The sequence below is a fragment of the Aptenodytes forsteri genome, unplaced genomic scaffold, assembly GCF_000699145.1.
Source record: "Aptenodytes forsteri isolate BGI_AS27 unplaced genomic scaffold, ASM69914v1 Scaffold166, whole genome shotgun sequence".
Classification (NCBI taxonomy): Eukaryota; Metazoa; Chordata; class Aves; order Sphenisciformes; family Spheniscidae; genus Aptenodytes; species Aptenodytes forsteri.
In genome coordinates, this window is record NW_008796110.1 from 3,610,009 (window position 1) to 3,634,299 (window position 24,291).

Sequence of the window (24,291 nt, forward strand, 5' to 3'; positions counted from 1 at the left end):
GGGCGCTCGGTAGGGAGTCGCCCGTTTGCCTGGCTCCTGCGGGGGCCTTCGTCCCGTTTGCTGTTGGGTTTTTTTCATGAATGTGGGGTTTGGATTCTTCTAGCCCGTGCCATTTCAGTGGCAGCACGGAGAACCTTAAAAGGTGTGCTGTCTCTGGGTAATACTGCTCTGTAAAGTCTTGTTGTATGTATATATAGATATATATAACGAACGAATTATGCTGACTGCCTGCCGGCAATGCTATGGAGTATTATGTTTGTTAAACGCCAGTGAGAAGATGTTAAGTGTTTTGCATTTGGTGGAAGCAAAGACCTCGTGCTATTCTAAATAGGCTACCTGGGAATAGGTACAGAAAAAGCGTTTCAGGATATTAAGTCACCCGTATGTTTGGTAGTAGAAATGTGCTAGTATGCAATTTTAAATAGATACTGTGATGAATCTTGCAGAAAGGTTAAAAATGTGCAACTGATACTTTAGGGAATGGAAGGTACATCAGATAGTTGCTTTGAAGTTGTTACAATGGAAAGGTCAGGTGCAGAGCAGCCATCTGCATCCTCGGAAAGAAGAGGAGTCGGAGAGGCCAAGAACGGGGACCCGGCAGAGAAGCCTCTGCTTTCAGAAGCTACAGGCGCTGTACAGTCAGAGGAGGGCTGCGAGCAGCAGGCTTCTCTGGAGCAGTCGGCTCGGAAGGAACAGGAGCAGTCAAGTTTAGCACAGTGGGAATTACCCAGCAAAGGACTAGGCAATCAAGAAGTGATCGGAAATAACGAGCAAGATGTATTTGAGCCAGATGCCCCATTCAGCGCATCATCTGAGAGCACATCTCCTGTTACCAACAAGAATTATTCTACTTTACTTGAATTAAGAAATTCAGAAAGGGAAGAACAAACATCTCAAAACTCAGTTCTGTCAGAGAGTACGGCAAGTGGGACAGTAACAGGTAAAGAAGTTATTAAAATGTGGGACTTTAAGGCTTAAAAGAGATTTATTTTTTCTTCAACTTGATTATGGCTTCTTGCAACCCCCCACGCCCTCATTCTGTTCACGTTTGTTGGTTTTTGGTCTTGAAGTGACTTTTTAAATTCTCATATAAAACATGCCTCAAAAGGTGAGGAATGTATTCTTTATCTCAAGTTGCAGTAGCAATTTATAGACTAATACGGCATTTTATAGCGTGATCTTCATTTCCAGAAACGTGTGTGAGTATGTGTACGTGTTTTGTACACACATTTGAAAAACAGCGGTGCATAATTCACATGAGTACATGGGCTACTAACAGTTTAGACTAGACCACAGCAATCACCTTACTATTTTACATCTCTTAGATTCCACTGTAACTTACCTGCCACCCTTCTGTTATCCATGCCTTTCTCCTGCAGTCCCCGAAACACTCCCATCATTTCCTGCACTTGTTCTTCTCCATTCTGGGTGGCCTGTGTTACTTCCTCTTCCCAGTTCAGTGCCCCGTTTTCATAGGTCTTCCGAGTGGAAGGTAGCACATCCCGTTCAGCAGGTGAGCACAGTGAGTGACCCTTCCGAGTATGGAGCTGCTGACTGCCTTCCTCTTGGCTGGGCTGCAGTCAGATGCTCTCATTCTGAGTAGCTGGCGATCGCTTCCTAGGAAGGGCACGGTATCAAGGCCAGGTAGATCTTATCTCTAAATCAAAAAGAAGTAATTTCTGGAGCTTCGGGTTAAGTAGATGTGGTTCAGAATGTCGTCTTTGAATAAACACCATGTCAATATTGTGTGATTCAGCCATCGTATGCTTAGGTCAGGCCTAAATTGCAGCAGGTTTAGGTAAGATTTTTCACTAAAAGTTCACTGTATAAATGGGTAACTTTAAATCAAAGTTATGCATTTGCAAATAAAACACTTACTGTAACTTTTTAAGAATTGTAGTATGAATGACTTTTTATTTGGTGACAGTATTACGTTGGGTATCTCTTCAAAAAGAGTATGATAATACTGTTTCAGCTTTCAAATAGACTGCTCAAAAATCTGTGATTATTCTGTGTTGCAGTGTTTCAATAAAATCGTCTCAGGGTAAACTTGAGTTATTTTATTTGTTTTGAGAAGCATATTAGAAATTAATTTTGGTTTTATTTTTAGGAAGCATGATTGAGGATGATGAAGCTCTTAGGAGCACTAGGGCTAACTTTGATGAAACTATCCAGTCTGAGGAGTTATGTTTTGATCAGGAACATTTTCCTGGGAAAGCAGTTCAACAGGATTACCACATGCCTGATGTCATAACCGTCAGAGTACAAACAGGTAAATGCTGGTTTTAAACATGTATCAATATATATATAATCGTGCTCTAATCACAATCTGTTACTAAAAGAAACAATATTTCTGTCTTGGAACTTCCATTTTAACAGATTCTGATTCATTCCAAGATGTAGTTGTAAAAATTGAAAGACCAACCTATCATAAACCATTTCTGGGTGGATTTAAGAACAGGATAACAGGAGTGGAATTTCATAACGCAGGATCACAAACGATACCCAAAACCCGACCTGACAAAGGAATTCAATTATTTTGTAGGGAAACGCAGGTAATGACTCTTGGAAGGTCTTTTAGAATGTTGGTTTTGCCAAACAGAATAGAATGTTGACACAATTATTTCCAATAGGAATGAGGAAGTAGATCAGAAATAAGTGTGCAACTGAAAGTATTTAGTGGATGGATATCATTAGTCTTGTGATTTTTGTTACAAATAGCTAATTTTGCCACTTATTGTAATGAAGAAAAAATCTCTGTATATATTGTTACAATCTGACATGCATTTTTTCCCCAGACGGTTTTTGAAAAAAATAAGCCACAACAAACAAAAAATACAACATCAACACAGATGACTAAAATTGGCCTGTACGTGTCAAACATGACTGACAAACTAGTAAGTCCTGGAAAGTATGTTACAGCGGAAGAATACCATAAACGTAGACTTGAAGCGGTAAGTTCTCCTCTGTTTGAAACTGTATCTGTAAGGCAAAGTATTACGAAGGTTATCTGAATATTTAATGAGTGTTCAGAGTGTTCAAAGAGTGAATTTAACAGTGAACTGCAAAACGTCTGCTTAATCTTCACATTTTGTAATCTTTCAGATATGGGGGAAGCGTGTGTCTGCTCATTTACAATATTAGTGTTTTTAATGACATTTGAGACCTTGTGGTTTCTTTAAATACTAAGAATTGTGATTTTACTGGTTTCTGCCTTACACTGACAGTTAAGCTTCCATATAGAGCATTAGGAATTAAAATGGGCTTGTCCCTACGGCATTCTCATGATCTCTTTGGAAGGACCTAAGCTACAGACTAGAAATAAGGAAAAAATTTTTTACACTGAGGGTGGTGAAACACTGGCACAGGTTGCCCAGAGAGGTGGTGGATGCCCCATCCCTGGAAACGTTCCAGGTCAGGTTGGACGGGGCTCTGAGCAACCCGATCTGGTTGTCCCTGCTCATTGCAGGGGGGTTGGACTAGATGACCTTTAGAGGTCCCTTCCAACCCAAACTATTCTATGATTCTACATGCTTAATGTATGGCCTCAAATGGATATAGAGTATTGGGTTAGGATTTAGGAGACCTGCATTCAGCTTATGGGTTTTGTGGTTTTCAGGTTTATTTGTTTTAACGGCCTGACAGGTTACCTTTTGGCATACTGTTCTGTTTTGGATTGTGTTCAAGCTCCTGCTTTGGTAGAACCAGGTAGAACCTAGCTGTTCAAACACCTGCAATGCGCCTGTGGAGTTTTTTGGTGCGCTGAGTCGCCTCATGCAGGTGATTCTGATGACAGATCTTGTATAGTCATTGTGCAGAGGATGCCATTTAGGCATTCCAAATTGCTTTTTGAAACCCACATATTCAGTGACTGCACACCTAACTTAAGTACACTCGACATCATGTTAGGCCGGGCACTGCTTTGTAAATTGTCTAGTTATTAATTTGATTGCTTAAAATAGACAGTCTGAATCTCACTAAAAACAGTTGGTTCCCCACGTGTCCAAGTAGGATAATTGTATTGACATGGTTGGCAAGATGCTTTGAAATCTTCTGGGTAGAAGTTTTCTGTAACAACTTCTTATTTGGTCAGCATCAGCTGACGGCAATAAGCATCTTGTAGAAGTGGAACCCAAATAGGTAGCCGTTTCCTCAGGACTGCCAATATGTTTTACTCTGATCATTACTGCCACTTATTGAAATCTGTAATGTATCTGTAGGTAATCCATAATGCACAGTAGAGAGACATCAGCTTGGTGTTTGTTCAAGTTGATGGGCTCGCACAGTGCAGTGTAGTTCCATATTGAAATACTAGCTGAAGCGTATTCAAGAGAAATGTTAGGTTACGATATCTCTAGAGACAGTATAACTGTATTAGTGTGGTTTTGTGCCTGATAGCCTTCAACGCTGAACAATGCTTATTAGCTCATGGTATTGACCTGGCTAAACTGCTTGTGGCGCAAGTGCTAACTCAGCTGGCAGATGCTCAGGCTTGTGCGTTGTGCTCCCTTAGCTTATTATAGACATTTCCGTAGTCTTTAAAGACCACAGCTTTGGAAAGTGGATTTTTTAATTTTCAAGTTCTGTCACAACAGCATTGGCAACTTCATTTTCATTATTTGTTTACAAATAAAGTGCAGTTGGTTTTGTGTGTGTATGTGTTGATTTTTGTATTTAGAAATTTAAAAGAAATTTGGCAAATACGTGTCTAAATTATCAATCTAGACACTATATAAATGGATAGTAAAATGAGGACCTCTGCCCACAAAGCTGAAAAGAATAAAAACAATACATGGCAAAAGGCATTTTTTAAGGAGAGATTTGAAAAAGAAAAATAGATTTTGTAATTGCAGTTGATACTTTAACTTGATTATTTGAACCTAGTTTCTTCACTGTACTTACTGTTTAAACTCCTGTGGTTACCTAAATAAGTAAGCATACTAGTGTTTAGACTAATAGTACATTACTGGTTTTGTAACATTTAAACTAGTTTGAGTACAAGAAAAATATTAGAAAAAATGTAGTTAAGTAGCTGGAAAAAATAACAGTTAAAAAAAAATTATGCTGTATTGTTTTAAATTCACGATTCTTTGGTATTGTATCATATATAGGTAATAGTATTACAGACATATTTCCGTCGTTGGCATGCTATAAATGTAGTGCAAAATCTGAGGGAAGAAAAGAGGTTAAGGCTGGCATGGGAGGCACAAGAAGAGTTACGGAGAAAAAAAGAGAAAGAAGAAAAACTGAGAAGGGAGCACGAACGAAGACTGAACCCTAAAACAAAAGAAGACTTTGAGCTACTGTACCATGCTTTAGAATGTAAGTTTTTTTCCTAAAGGGATACTCTCAAATCAGCAAGAGTACAATTTGTTTAAAACAAACTCTTCTGGTTTTGACATGTTTCTATAGATACTTCCTTGATTTTGTTGACTTACAGTGGAATTTCCTTCATTTTTAAAGAATTACTTGACTTTCATACATTTCTAGAAGCAGAAAAGGCCTTGACACTGTGTAAGCACTGTTTAGCAACAACTAAAACAACCCTGTGTTATCAATGCTGTTTTCATCACAAATCCAAAACATAGCACCATACTAGCTATGATGAAGAAAATCAACTCTATCCCAGCCAAAACCAGCACACCTTTTTAGGAAATAATCAGCTTGTAGAATAATGCTATTTGGCAGGGGTTTTTTTGGTTGTGGGTTTTTTTTTTTCCATTCATCTCTAATGTTAAGGTCAGCTAGAGGAACAGGAACTGTTTCTTTGGATCAGAGTTACTTTAATCTTTTTATTCTACATTTAGGATGCTGAAAATAATACCATGAAGAAATTACTATTAAGATCCTTCATTCGTCATTTAATATAGACATTTTTTATAATGGATTAGATTTTTTCCCAGAATTTTACAATATATGACTGAGGTTATTCCTTTTGTCCTAGTTGTCTTCTCCTTCTGCTTTTGCTCCTTTCTAATTTATTCCATGTTTCACAAAACTGTGTTGTCAAAATTTTAAAAATCTGTTAGGAGTCCTACAGGGCATCCTGAAAAACTTACTTTTCCTGTTGGAGTGGATGGTGTCTAATATAGGTGAGCACCTCTCAACTTTCCTGGAAAAATAAGGTGAATACTGCAGATAATTGACATAACTTACAGGAGAATAATGTTGCAAATGTAACAAAAAACCTAGAGTATGTCCTTTTGGAAAAACAAAAACAATAGAAAGCAGCGGACTTGTACTAGCATATAATGAAACTGCAAGAGTTCTTTTTGAAATGTCTCCTTTTAAGCAAGATGCTTGCACTGTGACTTTCAACAACTCGTGTTATGTAAGGCTACAGTGCTTGCTTATGATATAACTCTTCGGCAGTTTGGGCAGTACCATCCTTATAGCAGAACTGGCCTAACGGATTACCTGCTTCATTACAAAGCCACCTACCTTAAACCATCCCAGCTATTTCTTCCGTGGTAAACTGAGCATAAATTTGGTGGCATGTGTTATTCATAGAGCTTAGGATCATGATTCAAGAATTCCCAAGTTATACGCTAATCTTTTAATACTGTCATACTTTGTGTGGCATTGAACAAATCGTTTTGTCTGAATGTATAAATGACTTATTACTGTTTGTGACAAATGTAAAAATTATTACTGTCTTAAACTTTAGAATTTTGGGAATGGTATCTTCATGAGATTTGTGGTTTGCTAGGGGTTGTTTCCCCCGCTCCCCTTTTTCTTCACAGATAGTTAGCTTTTCACTTCACAAGAATCAAGCCATTTTAAAGGTCTGTCTGACTAGGTAATCAAAAGCCAAGGTGCCCAAATAATTTTTTTCCTTTCCACTTATGGCAAGTGCTACTATTTGGTATCTGATTTCCTGCAATATTTTCTTTAAAAAACTGCTTCCTAGCTAATGTGCAATCAAATATATTTTCCACTTTTTTTTTAGAGAGTCTTATTTGCAATAGAAACAACAAAGCTGAGTTAAAGTTGTGAATGAATGCTGATATTTCCTATATTTTTAGATTTAAAATTTATGGTTATATAAGTATCTCTTTGGCTTAATTTAATTCACAAATAATAAAACTTTCAGCTTTGCATGTTCAGGGATTTAATATCTAGGCAACCTGAAAAAACATGTGCCACTTCAAAACTGGAACAGAACAAACTCCAGTATTTGAAATGTCTTTTTAACTTTTTGTTAAAAATAATGGTCTGGTGTCAATCTTTTTGGTTTGTTTTTGTTTACTGGTGTTGACTAGTTACTTCTCCACATGGAGACTTGAAGTCATGCTCTTTATTTTAGTAGAGCTTAGTGGTTCTAGGAAGATTTTTTTTTTTTTCTACCTGCATCTGAAACTACTTTTACATTCTTATAGTGTCAACAGTCTACACAAGCTAAATCATTGTGACAGTAATAGAATGAGACTATTGTCCTCTAGAGATCTGTGAAGGTTATTGCTGCTGATCACAACAGGGGGATACTATTACAGGGTCAGCCAGTACAAGCAATTCCTGTTGGTACAGAAACTTGCCTGTTGACTGTATGGTGCAAATGAGATGTATCTATATAGTCAGTCTGTCTGCATATAGAGACATTGATTATTTATTTGAAAAGTGTGAACTACTTGGTTTTATAAAAACTGGAATAAAAATTAGGAGGAAAATCTCTGTCTGTAGAACAGATAATCTAAAAGGAATGTTTTTAACTTGATTGCATGTATATGGTGACTCAGGAGGTGAGTATTGATGATAACTGACAGCTGCTTCATTTCTGTAAGTACAAAATTGCTTCCTGTATTTATTAGCTCTACCTTTGAAGTTGCTGCCCCCTTCAGGCATATAAAGCTTCATGTAAATTAATTCTATGCAGTGCTTTTGTTTGCTGAAATGGCTTTATTTAAAAACATATCTTTGGGTACTCGGAACTTGTCAGACAGCTGTCATATTAATACCAAAGCTTGGAGAGCCTTAAGGAAATCAATTGAAATATTTTAAAATGGAAAACATAAGGTATTGTAGGTAAGGAAGCCACAGGCAGAAAATAAACCTTCCTCCTTTCCCTCCTCCTGCCTCTAATCTTACCTGATACAGGATGTTATAGGTTTTTTCAGTAAGTGTGCATCACTTACTGGATTATTTTCTTTACGTTGGGCTTTGCCTTTGCATAACTGTTCTGGAACAATAACAACACTTTGAGACATTATTCAGGAATGTTGAAGTGTTGGATATTATAAAATTCCCTACAAAACTCCAGACGTATTTGAAATGGAACAGACTCTTCAGAAGTCTGCAAAGGAAAACACTATTCAGTAAACACAATTTGATTTTACGAACAGATTTTTGTAAGCACAGCATATTGTCTGTGTATCAGCACCTATAGTCAAAAAATGGGTACTACAAAATAAACCATGATGGACACATATGTATACATCTGTATGTTTCTGTCATTAAGTAGTCTAACTTATAAGTGCAGCGGGTACCTGTGGCTTGGTGATTTGACCTAAGAGTCAGAAGGCCAGATTCTTATACAGCGTGTACTGATTGACGTGCTGCTGTCATTATCTTGTGGTTTGCATGCCACTTCCACTTGAAGGGTTCTGTTGTAGAAGAGGAAAGGGTGAGTAAGGCAATGACTGTCTAATTATTAATGCGCATCCATCTGCCTTAGATGGCAAAAGATGATACCACTCAGATATTCAGTGTGAGACCTGGAGTGCTAAATGTGACTGTGGGTCAAGTTTTATCTCAGTTTTGGAGGACTTCAAGCTTCTTTAGATTTTACTCATTTATGCAGGGAGAAGCAGTAGTATTCTCAGCACTGAGTATTAGTGGTACCACAGTAGGATGCTGTCCTTAATCTGTTGAGAAGATCTCCGTGGTATCTTTCCTTGTGACTTTGATGAGCAATTGTTTAAAAAGTTCCTATTGCTCATACCTTTTGGAGCTGTTTGAGTCTCAAACAGTTATTTTAGATGCAAAATTGTGAAGAAATCATTTCATCACACGTTTCCACAGGAGCTAAATTCTTTTTCTCACATAGAGCTCCTTTTTCTCCTAACCCGTCTTTGAGTTTGGAGTATGAATTGGCAGTTTGGAATTGTTGTACACACACGTACTCTCACAGAACATCTGTATAAATTACATTCATTTCTGGGCCATTTTGCATGTATTGAAAATATGCATAACAATCAATTCCCTAACATAGAAACTGGCTTTTAATGCATATTGAAAATTAATTATGTTATTTCTTAAATATGAAAGTAGAAGGTTCACTGGAAAACATCTTGTAAAAAATACAACTATTTTGGGTATCTGTAGTATGGAAGCAGGAAGAGACTGAACGGATTAACAGAACTCTTGCTGGAGCTGAAAGAAAGGCAGCATTTTGTGGACTTCTGGAACAAGAGGCACAGCTGATTGCTTCCATTGGGAGACACAAGCTAAATGCAGATGAGGAGAATCAACAAAAAGCAACACTGCACTTTCTGGCTAAGGTCAGTGATGTAATTTTAGGCTGAACATAAAGAATACCAAAGTACAGGAACAGAAAAGACATCTGCAAACTACCTGCCAAAAGTAACTTTTGCAGCTTTAACAGTTAATCATGTGAATGCTAATGTTATAAATATCCATATCATCTAGTTGTTCATGTCAGTAAAATTCAGTAAATTTCTTTTTCCAAGCTGAGAATTTCATAGCTCTGTGACTGATGGAAGGTCTAACAGTGCATCATTAAGACTGTTAACTACCTGTGTCTATGGTAAATCTCAGGTGTGTATATATAATATAAAAATATAGCACTGAGTGGATGAATTTTGTATTATGTAACTATTCTGCACAAAGAACATGATTCTGATGGCACTGTTAACAGCATTAAAGGCTCAAATTCTAACAATTCAGAATGGTTAATTTGAGGTTTTAAAGCATCAGGATCTTGCCTACCATTCTATATTTTGTATTGTGTGCATTACAGTGATGTAGGAATTCATACATGAAACTATGCTCTTTCCTAATGTGTTTTTGAAACTTTAAAAATCTGCCTATTAGCTTCTCTTTCAAAAATACTCAGTTTCACTAATCAAAACTAACGACTAAGTGATTTTCCCTCTGGTATGTTCTGTTCATTGTTCTCTATAGTGAAAGGTTTGCTATTGCATTTAAACTTAAATGCAAACGTTTAAGCAAGTATTTGCAAAACTAAACTTTAACCCTGCAGAATGGATTAATTGATTCTTTTTTTTTTTTCTTTTTTCTTCTTCCCTCAGAAATGTTATCCTTTGAGAACTAGATTTGTCATTTATTGCCCCATTGAGCACAGGCCTCTGGTCATCATTTGTCTGTCTTTAAGGAAAGCATTTATTCTGTTTTTATGTACAGGATAGAAACCCAGAAGAGCTTTGACTGAATCTTATATCATTGAATCAGTTATTAATTCACTAGTTTCAGTTGTGTTAGAACTTTAACTTGAGATTTTGTTCTTGTATGATCTTGGGGATGAAATTTAATGCAAGTGTTCTTCAGGCTTTCATCTATAAAACAAAGATGAGAATTCATTTGTAAATAAAGATGATTTGAATGGCATTAGATTCAATGGCACCTTAATGTAAAATACAAAAAAAAGTCCTTTTTAGGTAGACATCCCAGCAATCCATCCCCTCAGAAAAAAAGAAATAGTTTATTTTTTGACTGTTTTTATAGTATGTGACATAATTATGAAAAGAAATACTGCAACAGAAATGGGTCTTTTACTATCTTTTTTTTTTAATTTTGGCTATTTAGTGCTCAAAAGTAAAACAGGCAGTTTTGTCCAAAAAATACTTTTTTTCATTCTTTTTATTACTGATGTATGGGAACTGGACTGTAAAAAGTGATTTGATAAAATCTATTACCTTTCTTCATCACAAACAAATTACTTATCTGAAACGTTGGAAGAACTGTTACCAAGTTTATTGCTGTGATGTGATTGTATTCTCTGTTACTGCTTTCAAGAGTGCAAAAAAACAGAAAACTAAATATTTAGAAATTATATCAAAACCTTGAATCATTTCTATGTTAAATGTTTGCTTCTACTATTTACAATCTATTCTGTTATCTTCTCAGAAGAAGAAGCCTGGAACAGTCAAAGCAAATATATTTGTCTTTTAACTGAGTCTCTATTTTTCCTTTAATGACTGCTTTCCAATGTCCTATCCTATATAGATTACTTCCAGTATATATACAAGTTGTACAGTTTTCTTACATCTAGGAATCAGAAGCAAAATGTTCTTCGGTACCAGAATTCTTAGTGACAGTTGACGTTTGGAGATTGAGGAGACACATGAGAGACGAGATGCTCTCTCTTTCCAAACAGTGGACATGTTTCTGAAGCACTTACTACTATTTTATTTATTCCTATTTTAAATTTATAAATTATGGTTTTTGTTAAAGAGACTGGTTTCTTTTTAATTTGAAAATCTAGTGAGCTTCTGAACTACCGCAACTTTTCACGCTTTTTTTATCATGCTAGCTATAGGTTTTTGAGTGTTGTTCTAAACTGTTGACATAGATAGCAGCCTAACTCAGAGGTAAAGAAAGTAACAATTTCTGCATTTCTTAAAAAATAAATAATTTTGGAACTCTCAAAATTAAATGAATGGTTTGTTGTGACTGTAACTGTGCAATTTAAACACTTTAGTAGTATGAAATTTATTGTTGGAGTGCTAGATTATAGATTATTCAGTTATTTCTTGAACTTTGAGCTGATAATGTTAATCTGGACACTTGCCAGTTAAAGTAGGAATTTCACATCTGAAGACTGCAAGCATTTCACTTTGCTGCAATAGCCAATGTGATATGAAACTTGCTTCTCCATGGAAACCTTCGTTCCCTTCTTTGCTACTTTAAGCATGTACCTCCTCATGCACGTGTGCTTTTACAATGGTTGCTACTGGTTGTGTGTGCACTACATTCTAGGAGGTTCTTTTTTACACTGAGCTCATTCTTTTTCAACATTTGTATTTTGAAGAGGAAGTACTTGATTAAGCTTTTATACAGCAATCATATTTTCTTAAAAGAATTTGTGTAATTGTTAACTATTTCTCAGTTCATACCTTTCATGCTTTGTGCTATTTCTGCACCCATCCTATGGATTTTTTTTACTTTTCTTACCTTTTTCTCTCTGTGTCTGTGGTGGTGTGTTTCTCTCCTCAGGTGCTTTTTTCTGCTTTCATGCATTGGCAGCAGAATGCAGTTATGGTAGTCTTGCTCTCTGAAGTAATACAGATAACAGGATTAGTGTAAATTCTGCAGTACTCCCAGCAGACCGAAAGGCAAGAAAAAGCTGGCAAAAAATCTCAAAGTTTTAGTTTTCTCGCATCAATCCTGAATACATGAAAATAGTACTGAAATCAGAGAGCTTGTGATTCTTTCTGAAATACTGGAAATCTTCATATTGATGAGACCTCTCTATTTTTTTTTTCTTCAGTAAAATGCTGCATAATTTCTTTCTTTTTAAATTATTTTCTTTTATATAATACCTACTTATGATGAGGTAGTAAGAAAAATTACAGAAGTTACAGATATGATATCTTGCTTTGAATAATTTAGACTTTATCATAATATAGTTGGTCTGCATTAAGGGTCCTTTGCAGAGTGGAATACCATGACTGCTAGCTCATATATGGGTTGTTGCAAATTTGTCAGAAGAACCTAGTTTTAATAACCATTTCCTAGGGTAAACTCTGCCCACTGACTCTCCCTAGCATAAGCAAATGACCTTTCTGTCTTATAATAAGTAATTTCATTGAAGAGGATCAAATGTAGGTACTGAATTAACTACTCCATGGAAAACAGTGATTTTTGCCAGTCTACCATACAAAGGAGTTACAGCATGATATAGCTTCTAAGTTGCTTGGGGTTTTTTTTAGAATTTCTAGTACTGTACAAAGACAGTGAAACAAAGTCATGAAGTTACAGGAGAATGCTCCCTTTTTATGACAGAGAGAGAAAATCGCATCTTTCTAGTTTTGCAGAAGTTCAGAGATTTCACTAAGGAATTAAGAGTTTTATTTTTTACTAATGTCTGGTTTTGCTATTGCATTTCTTAATCAGTTTTGGCTCTGAATTGTGACCTCTGATTAACAATACCTCCTTTAATTAGAGTTTCACTCCCACTGATAATGTAATTAAATGTCAGTTATTCAGTGTTAAATCCTTTTTTCAATTATTTTGTCTTTCTTTTGCTTACCTAACTTTATAATTTATTTATTTAAAAGTGTGGAAAGCTCTATTTTGATTGTGGTGGTGACTACCCATATCTATTCTAACTATCTAATATTCTTGGTATTTTTAGGACTTATCACCATAACAGGCCTGTATATTTGGTCAAAACAATGATTGCGTCAATGCTGGGGTCATATTCAGAAAACTACTAGGCATGTGAATGCTGCATGAAGTGTTACTGAAGTTAGCTCGCACTGAGTCTGCAAAGTGAAGTTCACAAGTGTTTGTGAACACTCAAGTTCCAAATACAGTGAAAGAGAATAATTAATACAGAGAATGAGGTTTCCAATAGCTGTCCCAATTAAGGAAAGAGAGTGGAGTTAGGTAATGATGGGGAGAGGATTTTGAATACTATCTTTCTATTGGGTTTAGGTATCTCCCTCCTGTGTAACAGTGTGGTTTGCAACCAAAACCAGTCGTCTTGAAAGAGGAGAATGGTTGGACTTCTCAAACTGAGTGGGGCAGCTGACACCATGTAATTTCTCACTGTCTATAGAATTTAAAGATGTGCAAAGACACAATTGAAGTAGTAGGCATATGGTATGTGGTTAAGTTAGCAAACAAGGAGCTAGGTGAAGTATCCAATAAGCTGTAAACTCATACTCTGCCTTAGTCAGGTTTAACGAAGTCTGTGCCTTCTATCCATCTGTATAGCTAGCATAAATAGAACAGTTCCCTGGAGATACTTTGTACTGCGGTAGACTCTGAGGCCTTAAATTTGCAATCTTTACACAGTCAACAGTCCCATTGATTTTTACTGATAGTTGAGAGGGATTTATGACTGCAAGATGAAATACAGAGCAAATGTATTCTAACACTGCTGTCAGTAAATTAATTTTAAAGAAGAGTATATCCCTGTAGGAGAATATTATTTACTTTTAATATACTGTAAGTCAAAATTTTCATGACATGCAACTTTAAACAAAGTGTGCAGTTGAATATTTGCTCTGCTGGAAAAGGTACTGTATAAATAGCGAAAATTGAATTAGCCTTTTGTATTAGTCAAGCATTAATGTTAAGTCCCTATTTGCTCTGGTGAAACTTGATGTAACGTAATGCACTTGTTCAGCTGGTGATCAGGTTATAATAGCTAAGAGTTGTACAAATTGTTTCTGAAGTGTGCGCAACCTAAGAGATGGAAAGCGTATGATGGAAAAATCACTGAAATGGATACACAGTACACACTCCGTGCCAGAGAACTATTTGAAATCTACCGCAGCATTAGCATGACTGACATCCCAAAAGATGAGAGAATAGATGTGCTGTTAACACTCAGACGTACAGTGAAGGTATGTTTTATTTTTCTATTTATGTTTAGCTTGAAGCTGTACTTCCCAAAGATACAGTGACTTAATTATGTTGACACACAAGCAACGCTTCTTCTGGCAAACAAGTGATAGGATGATCAGTGGGCAGCAAGAGAAAGCCTAGTGTACCACCTGGCATGGGAGTGTAATTTATGTTCCAGATAAATTCATATTTCACTTTGTAATGTGCACATTTTTCTTCAAATTGTGTTAGAATTTTAACCCCATGGTTTTAGAGGTTTTTGTGTATTAATACATAATAAAATTTTAGTACAAAGTTTAGCTTAATATTTATAACAACTTGATGAAAACCATGGCAGAGATGTAAGTGGCTATTTTTTTTTTTCCCTCAGTTCTTTGAAACGTCTGTTTAGAACCTTCTCTCTCTGTTGGTTTGGGTTACCAGTTTTATGGCTGGCAAATACTGATTTTTTTTTTTGTTTTTTTTTTTTCTTTGCCCCTCTCTCCCCACCCCCACTGCTGCTGCCAGTGTTCCCAGTGAATTAGAAGCTGGCTGCATTTCTTTTAGTCTTCCATATTTGTTTATTTATTTATTCATGTAGAATAAGAATAATATGACTTTCAGGGTACTTTCAGGATGATACTGTTGATATCAAACTAGAATAGAATGTTGCTTCCTGGTCTTATTAAAACAAACGAACATCTTGCTGTTTGCATTGGTAGTACCAGAATTTGATCTAAAGCCAATATAGCATTGGGAGCATTGCTAGTTTATGAACTCCTGCCCATCTTAATACAAGTCAATATTGCTGTAGTGAACAAATTCTAGAATTTCTGTAAATTAACACTCTATTTTAGGTGAGAAAACATTGAACGCGTTCACCTCTCATCTCTCTCTGGAGAATCTCCTGCTGAGCATTTGAAACATTGAAATGACTAATTTCCAAGCATGCTCATAAAGTCCCCCATGCATTTTGTGTGATGGCTTTTTTTGTTTGTGTTTGGTTTTTGTTTCTTGGGTTTTTTTTTTTAAACCATCTACTGTGTATATACATTACACTTCCTACCACATAGCCAAAGTAAGCTTCTCAGGGAGATATTTCTTGGGGCTTTTGGAGACTGAAAACTTTGCATGAGTTCTGTGCCTCTGCTTAGCATTTTTTAATGCCTCCAGGTTTACAGTTCCTCACTGCTTTGGTATTTATACAGGCCTCTTAAAGCAGGATCTGGAAGCAGCCTCAGTTTTTTAGTTCTTTACATTAGTTTTCTTGGAGGTTGTTTTCCTAAGACACTAAGGGGTTCTTATATGAATGTGTTCTTATGTGAACATGCAGAGGTATGAATGATGATTGGCAAAGAATCTATAGTTTGCATTAGAATTATTTTGTTTGTTTGCTTCCTTATTGTTGTGGAGTTTTTCCCTATTCTTTGTGTTTTCTTTCAGGAACATGAATGTAAATTAACATGGGAAATAGTAGAATTAATTGACAGGGAAGTTGATCTTATGTCGAGAGAGGTGAAAGAATGCAACTTAGAAGGACTGAGAAAAAGAATTTGTACATTATTTCTTCAGTATATTAAAACTCCAAAGTTTAACCCTGAAGTTGCTAGGATACTTAAGGTATTATTCCTATTTTGCAGTCTGACATAGTGGCCATCGAACTAAGGATGGTGGAGAAGGGGAATGGAAAACAACGAAACCTTTTTTTATTTTAGATTTTGCTGTAGAATTGCTGGAGGAGTTCCTCCAGAAGTAAAATGTAGCAAGTACACAGGCTTCACACAAATAAGCTTATATAGTCATTTATGAAGCATGGGGCATAGACATGGGTGTAAGAAGCTGACAAATGGCTGGTAGCACTGAGAGAGCCCAGGAACACTATGTATGAAACAAAAAATCTGAGAATTGTAAATGGTAGATCTTATGGGATGGTAACAGTGAATGGTAATAACGAATGGGGAACCAATAGAGAGGGCAATTATCTTTTCTCCACTGGACAAGAGGCAGCATCCCACGTGTCCAGAAAGAACATTGCCATTGTCAAAGTGATGTCTAATGAGCTTGCACCTAAGCAAGAGCTGTTACGAGCTTCTGTTGTACAACCAGTTGCTACTTCATGAGAAGCAGCTATAGCTATGAAGTGGAGATAGTGGAGATAGTGGTAGACACCTCTCAAGTCGTGTGATTGTTTTTCTTTTCTGACTACAGATTACAATTAAAAATACAATTCACTATCATGTTTCTGCTTTAGGCAGCAACATGTATTCTGCATCTATCAGAAGAGGATTCCTCTTGCAGTGATTGATGGTATCTCAGGAGTAGAGAATCTGTCAGTAAATGTTAGTGGGATTTATAACCAACCAGCAGTTATTTTACACTAAGTTTATGAACAGGGTTACCTAGATGGGTCATAGCAGAGACTGGAGATGGGAGATCTGTGGCTTCTGTAGCTTTTTGGTTAACTGTACCTTGAGTTGAAGGCTGAATTGCACCTATATTTGTATTTGAATCTTGTAACCTTCTGTAGACCATAAAACAGGTGGAATTTCATCAACAGACAGTGAAGGCGACCAAATCCTCAGGGTACTTTCAAAAAAAGGCAGATGACCACAATAGGTAGCTGGACTATCAGATTCCTCAAACTACCCCATTACAGGCTTGGGCCCTCTGCACAGACTACATTAAATTCTTTCCAGAACCCATGAAGCAATATGAGGTTGAGGATGTCATTAGCAAGTTTTGTTTATTATCTTCCCCTATATTGTTTTTGGAGCTGTGGCTCTGATGATTTTATATTCTTATGCCAAAATATTAATATGCCCATAATCTCAAGGTTTTATCTTTGACATAAAGGGCAGATTCTATGTGAACAATTAAATGCAGAAGAATTAGTTTCTCTTTCCTCTGTGTTGTCATCTTTCCAGAGACGACAATCTGCATACATAAAAGCGCCAGCAAGACTACTGGAGCATAATGTCTAGGATCTTCATATAGCTTAAAAATGAATTGAATGATTTGTATAACTGATTTTAACAAGTACAGTAAGAAAGTAGAATGGCCTTTGGTCTTCTATTTAAAAAAAAAGTAAACTCTGTTGGATGTTTCAAAATACATATTACTGGCTTTTACATATTAGAATACTTGCATGAATATATGTAAAATGTATTCTGATAGAGTTAGGGTGACACACAAGTAACAGAAAGATACTTTGTGGTAAATTAACTTTTTTTTTTAATCTTTTAGGTTCCACCAGATCTCTTAAAGCTTTATAAAAATGTTAACTTCTGTCATAGTTGCGAAAATTACTTACCATCTACTGAGTTTCCTGTTCCTGCTAATTCCCGCACCATTGGCAGATGTCGCTTGTGTTGCAAGCTTGATAATGAGGCTCGGCGACGAGAAGCGTTTTTGAAGCACAAACTCATACTAGAAAATCTCAGAAAGTCTGAAGCTGATTATCAGGATGATGCTAAAATTGTTTTCTTAGTTCAGGTACTGTCTGAAAGAGCATTGCTAATGATGGAAACCGTGGCTTTGACTATAATTTTTCCTTTATTTTGTGTATGTTGTTGACAGGTGGAGAAATAGGCTAAAAGCTACAAAAACTTCTTCCTGTGATATGGGATGTTCCATACCATAAAGAAGAAGCGCTTAAGCTGTTGAAGTATAGCTGTACTTTCAAAAGTGGTTACAAGCTACACATTAAAAGAAGGTAGAAGCCTAGCTGACAAGTCAAAGAATCAGATGATCCAGTTTCTTCTTCTGGTTCTGCTGTGGCCATCCTGTTGTTTAAAGACACTGGCATCATCTGTAAAGCAAGAATAATGTCCTTATGACTATCATACTGTTCAAGGCATAATGCTAGTAAAACATTTTAAGCCCCATTATTTGGACTGTTTTAGTAATACAACTAAATTGTTTTGTGTTCTCAGAAGGAAAAAAATAAAGAAGCTGAGGTTTTGACATTCCTGTTCTATGTCAGTAGAATATCTGTATAGTTGAAAGTTTTACTGTTTTGCATTTATTAGGAGAGGGATTCACTAAATATTTTAATTTTCTAATTTTTTACCATCATCTGTAATCATCTGTAATCTTTTGCAATACTATTAAGTAGCTAATGTTTCTTAATAATCATTACTGGAACAACTCAGTTCAAAGAACTTCTTGCCTCTGTCTTCAGCAAATTCTCTCTTTTAGTTGTTATTACTTATTTTGTCAACAAAAGAAGATGACATTCAGTATCCACTGGGAAAGTTTTAAATCTGAGGTAACTGCAAAGTGTTATTTATTGAAAATATCGAACGGCTGAGATTTACTTGAACTTTCTGAGATTTAGTAATAAAAATCTCTACCGCATCAACATTCATAGAACAGTTTTTGAACTGTATTTTCAGTACGTCTGAAACAACAACCAAGCAAACAAAAGCCAGTCATCAATATCCCACTGCTACCAAAACAAGCCATGCTGTGGTTTAGCACTTTGCCAATGGCAGTTGCCAAAAGGAAGATTGGGATTCTTTAATTATCATGCCTGTGTTAAGAAATATTATCAAAGAATCTGGATTTTGTAGATGTTGTTCATCCATATTGGTTTTCACTTAAGCTGAAAAGTTTTTTTTGTCTGTGTATAACTTAGTTTATCTTAATATGTAAACATCCTCCAAAATCTTTTGGACCTCTCTCAGATCGCATCACATCGCTTGTGATGGCTGGTGGCCATTGATGCAGTGAAACATGACTGCTTCTTAACTGCTGACACTGAAAGCCCTCACGTGCAGTTCCATTTATGGTTGTACCACTGCAACATCTCTAGATGCCGTTTCATTTTCATCCAAATTAACTTCAAGTTCTTCTCTTTAGAGTTGTAAATACCTAAACGACAGAGGTTTGTATCTTAAATCACTGATTTCCTTGGTTTTTTTCCTAACATTTCCTTAAATTACTAAATTTTTTCTGTGCTGCTTGGTTTTTTTTTTCCTTCTCTTCCCAACGACCATCTGTGCCCTACTCCACTTAGATCCAGAAAACAGCTCTAAGGCATCTAGAAATGACTTGGTCACAATAGAAGTTTTTTGCAGCAGCTATGACAACTTCATCCATTGCCGAGTGCAGTACCATTACTGGCTCTGATTGTATTGTCTGTGGATAGATGCAAGACTTCTGTAGAAGATAAAAGATTTTTCTTCAGATCTCTTGCATACTGATTCTAACTGTGTTTGGGTTGACCACCTATATGAGTGCTGCTAAGGTTTACAAGGCAAAAAGCAGTTGGTGAGAGTTATGGTAGCTCCACTGAATTCTGCTTACTGCAGCTAAAGACCTTTTTGGTATCAAAATGAACTAGTTCAGCAAATGTGTCAAGTCCCGAGGCTGCCTTTTATTCTTTCGGGGGTCTAACTATGCCATGCTCCTTAGAATCAATGGTACGTACTACGGCTTTGATTTTTCTTGATGAGCAATACCCTAATGGGAACATCGTATTCATTTGAAGTTACAAATACACTAAACTCCTTTATCAGTTTGCTGCCTACCCTCTTTTCCCAGTCTCAGCTGCTGAGCCTTCAATGGTACTTGTTCCCAACCTGTCAGATGACAGTGCTGAAGGCCATTTCTGTTTCTTGTGAGCACAGAACAAATTATTAGAGGGGGTGGGAGGGAAGCATCATTTGAAATGAATTAACTGTAAAATTTCACAGCAAAATTCATGCCTACTTTTAGAAAGTGCAGAAGTCTCTTAAATCAAACTCTTCCCCATTACCTGAGAATTTTTAACGTAGAACAAGCTTTTGCCTAGTTTTCAGGCAGAAAAAAAACTAATCCAGGAAAAACCAAGAGTCAAATTATGGATCTGTTTTACATGGACCCTTATATGCCTCAGTATAGATTTTTGCAAGATCTGGTAACTTTTGAGATGTATAGCTTAGCATGCATGTAGTAGTACTTGCTAATGTGTCTGCTTGCAAATTTCTGGCTTCTAAGAAGAAGATACAGAAGTTATTTGAAATTTTGTGAAAAGAAGGAAATACTGAAAACAGAAGCCAATTAGTGAAACCTAATAAAGGAGGCCCTGTAGAACCAGCTTTAAGACCAGATGTAGGAGCAGTCCTATGCTCCTGGCATCAGTAGGCATAGATTTATTACCAGTGGAGGTTCTAAGCCCGGCTCTTATCTTACATTTCCCTGAGCACAGAACAAATTATTAGAGGGGGTGGGAGGGAAGCATCATTTGAAATGAATTAACTGTAAAATTTCACAGCAAAATTCATGCCTACTTTTAGAAAGTGCAGAAGTCTCTTAAATCAAACTCTTCCCCATTACCTGAGAATTTTTAACGTAGAACAAGCGCTTTTGCCTTTTTCAGGCAGAAAAAAAACTAATCCAGGAAAAACCAAGAGTCAAATTATGGATCTGTTTTACATGGACCCTTATATGCCTCAGTATAGATTTTTGCAAGATCTGGTAACTTTTGAGATGTATAGCTTAGCATGCATGTAGTAGTACTTGCTAATGTGTCTGCTTGCAAATTTCTGGCTTCTAAGAAGAAGATACAGAAGTTATTTGAAATTTTGTGAAAAGAAGGAAATACTGAAAACAGAAGCCAATTAGTGAAACCTAATAAAGGAGGCCCTGTAGAACCAGCTTTAAGACCAGATGTAGGAGCAGTCCTATGCTCCTGGGATCAGTAGGCATAGATTTATTACCAGTGGAGGTTCTAAGCCCGGCTCTTATCTTTCTTTTCCCTGGCAAGAATTTACATGGGCTCCTGGATTTTGGAAGCAAGGTGGATGAGAATACATGAGGCTACATTTCACTAAAGCACTGTGTTGGTACAGTTTCATTCATTCTTTGTCAGGAATTTAATTAGTAACATGTAAGCACCATTATTTAATTAATTAAGTGAAGATTTCTTTTCAGAGGAATTGAGTCGTCTTCAAATGGCTAGCTTGGAGGAAAACCTATTTAAAAGTCTGTTGTTTGCAGACTCCTGTAGATAAAAATCTTCTAATTATTTTCGATGACTAATACAAAGAAGAATTAATGGAGGGTGACACTTGCCAAAGTGCAGTGGTAACTGACGTCCCAATTTTTTTTTTTTCCATTCAAGAGGCTGTTTTTATCAAGATTTAGTAGTGATTTCAGATGGCTCGTAATAAATTAAACAAATTAAGATTGATGTAAATTAACCTTAGGCATAGGTTAAAAGTACGTTTAAAGGCCTTTCTGTACTAGAGAACCTTTACAAACAGACCTTCTATTATTTTTTTGTTAATAATGTAGCATAGCTACCTGATCATATAATCTCATTTGGTAAAATGAACAACAGTATCATGAGCACAATAAATTCTTCATATGTCAACAGCAAAATGAGGGGAAGAAAGCAAAGCAGGCAGTGATTTGGGGTCTGTCACAGGTGGAATTTTTTCTTGTCCTAATTTCCCACATTTTCCAGGCCAGATTATTCTGATTATATGTAAACTTTAAGTAATTTATTAGCGTACTAACTCATTCATTGAATAACATCAATTCTGAACCGAAGAATGAAGTGGTAAAGTCATCTCAATAATGACAGAGATGGATTATTGTTATTATCCAAAAAGATCTGAACAGGCTTAAGCATGCTACATAAGAAAAACCATGAGATTTAAGAAGCTTTATAAGAGCAGTTAAGCAATCAGGATGATTCATATCAGAAGTTATGAATTGCCATTGGCAGAGACAATCAAAGTAAGAATGTAATATTTTAGAGATGATAGAAGAAAAATGCAGTTAATAAATGCCACACCATGCTAAAGGAAGATGTGAATATCTAGACATTCTTTAACCAAGTGATTATATGACATATACATAGGAAAAGTTTTTTTACTTAAAGCTTTATTTGGATTCTTATATGGTTACAATGCTTTTGTTGTAGAATGAAACACGCTTCTTCCTTCTTAACCCTGTTTTCCATTTCAGCATCAAGACCTGCAGTACATGACTGAGAACATATGGGGCTGTCAGTCAGCTCTCAGTGCCTGCAGTGACCTCTATGAATTGGTTATGGTCAGATGGGATAAGCAGTGTGAGTGGTCTCCGTGGAACACTATTCTCCTCACTAAAGATGAGGCAGATGCACATCTTAGGCTGTGTAACCTTCAGGAGGTAAAATTTGATGGGCTTAATTCTTTACAATATTTATATTATGTTTTAATAGAATCCTGTGACTAATGATATTTGGCCACATTTAGTCCTTACACTCATCCATGTTTAAATTGGCCCATTGTGACTATTTAAATGGTTGCGTCTATACCATTAAATAAAACAGGCACTAGTCCAGAGGGCAGCTGACATAGTACAGCTCACATCCATGTACCTGAACTCTGTCTTGCCCTGATTCTCCCTCCCAAAATGCAAGAAGCTAAGTGGCCTCATCCATGCTGCCTACTGAGAACAGTGCCATGCCTATGCTCTTCCCTCAGCTGAGATCAGTCAAGAGCTGGCCTGGATGAAAAACATACTAAGGACTAACCATAAATACTGTGACAATTGTATGCCTGTGCTCTTGCACATGCTCTGGCCTCGTTAGTTTCTGGCCTTATAAATTTCTCATCAAATAACAAAATAGCTCTTTGTCTAGAACTTAACCATTTGTCGTAATAACATTTGTCTCAATTTACTTTCTTACATAGATGTCATTTAAGTACCCCTGACAATGTAATCTTATAGTTTGTAATTAAGCAATAAAAACATAATTGCTGTTTTGAGTTGAAAAAACGTAAGAATTTGCTAAAGAAATCATTGAAACTGTGTATTTTTACACCACTCCCCCCAAATTCCATATCTAAACATGGTAGTCTGGTAAATATCTCACTCCACTGGACATCATATGGTAGAGTATTTAGTTTTCTAAGGCGTGAGAGAATCCTGTGAGCTGTATTTGTCCTGCAATTAGTAATGGATTATTAAGCCTTTCACCTGTAGGTCATTGATTTATCTCAGTAGTGATCTGAGGTCATTGTTGTATAGTGTCCTTTTGTTCAGGGTGTTCTTAATTCAATTTCTAACAATTTGTGTGCATCACAAATGCAACTTCAGTTGTTACTCATTGCCCTTCTTGTTGGAAGTCTTGAGAGTATGTGAGAACTAAACTGACAGAGCAAATGAATTGCTCTTTCAATGAAAGGTTTGCTTTGAGGACAAAATATATGACTCAAGGAATTCTAAAGGTAAAGGGAATTCTGCCATCCATGATATTTTTTGTGTGTGTGCCCAACTCGTGTCTTCAAGCAGACACATGGTTATATGAGCATTAGCTTTAAAAGGTACAATCAATGTCAAGCTGGAAATTCCTTTATTGACTCCTCTGTCTCACTTTCAGTCAACAGTGCTGTTCAGGCAGTCTGAATCTAGCGATGCTTCTCTGCATCCATAAATTTATGTTACTAGCATTATGGCAGGCAAAGATTCTGATTATACACTTACCTGGTTTAACTGCTGTTGTAGTTTAACCCTAGCTGGCAACTAAGCGCCACACAGCCGCTCACTCACTCCCCGGTGGGTGGGATGAGGGAGAGAATCAGAAGGGTAAAAGTCAGAAAACTTGTGGGTTGAGATAAAGACATTTTGATAGGTAAAGCAAAAGCCGCGCACGCAAGCAAAGCAAAACAAGGAATTCATTCACTCCTTCCCATTGGCAGGCAGGTGTTCAGCCATCTCCAGGAAAGCAGGGCTCCATCATGCGTAACAGTTGTCTTTGGGAAGACAAACGCCATCACTCCG

At 36.5% G+C, this 24,291-nt stretch overlaps 1 protein-coding gene across 1 annotated transcript in view; it reads left to right on the forward strand.

Annotated features, from left to right (window-relative positions):
* Positions 1-519: 519 nt before the first annotated feature.
* The window catches only part of IQUB (IQ motif and ubiquitin domain containing), a 25,178-nt gene continuing 1,406 nt past the window's right edge, over positions 520-24,291 (forward strand). Inside the window, exons 1-10 of the mRNA XM_009286866.1 lie at positions 520-940; positions 2,111-2,272; positions 2,380-2,555; positions 2,799-2,954; positions 5,112-5,322; positions 9,322-9,497; positions 14,382-14,552; positions 15,976-16,152; positions 17,776-18,024; positions 22,489-22,674. Of these exons, the coding sequence (XP_009285141.1) occupies positions 520-940; positions 2,111-2,272; positions 2,380-2,555; positions 2,799-2,954; positions 5,112-5,322; positions 9,322-9,497; positions 14,382-14,552; positions 15,976-16,152; positions 17,776-18,024; positions 22,489-22,674 (2,085 nt within the window). The remainder of the gene's footprint in view (positions 941-2,110; positions 2,273-2,379; positions 2,556-2,798; positions 2,955-5,111; positions 5,323-9,321; positions 9,498-14,381; positions 14,553-15,975; positions 16,153-17,775; positions 18,025-22,488; positions 22,675-24,291) is intronic.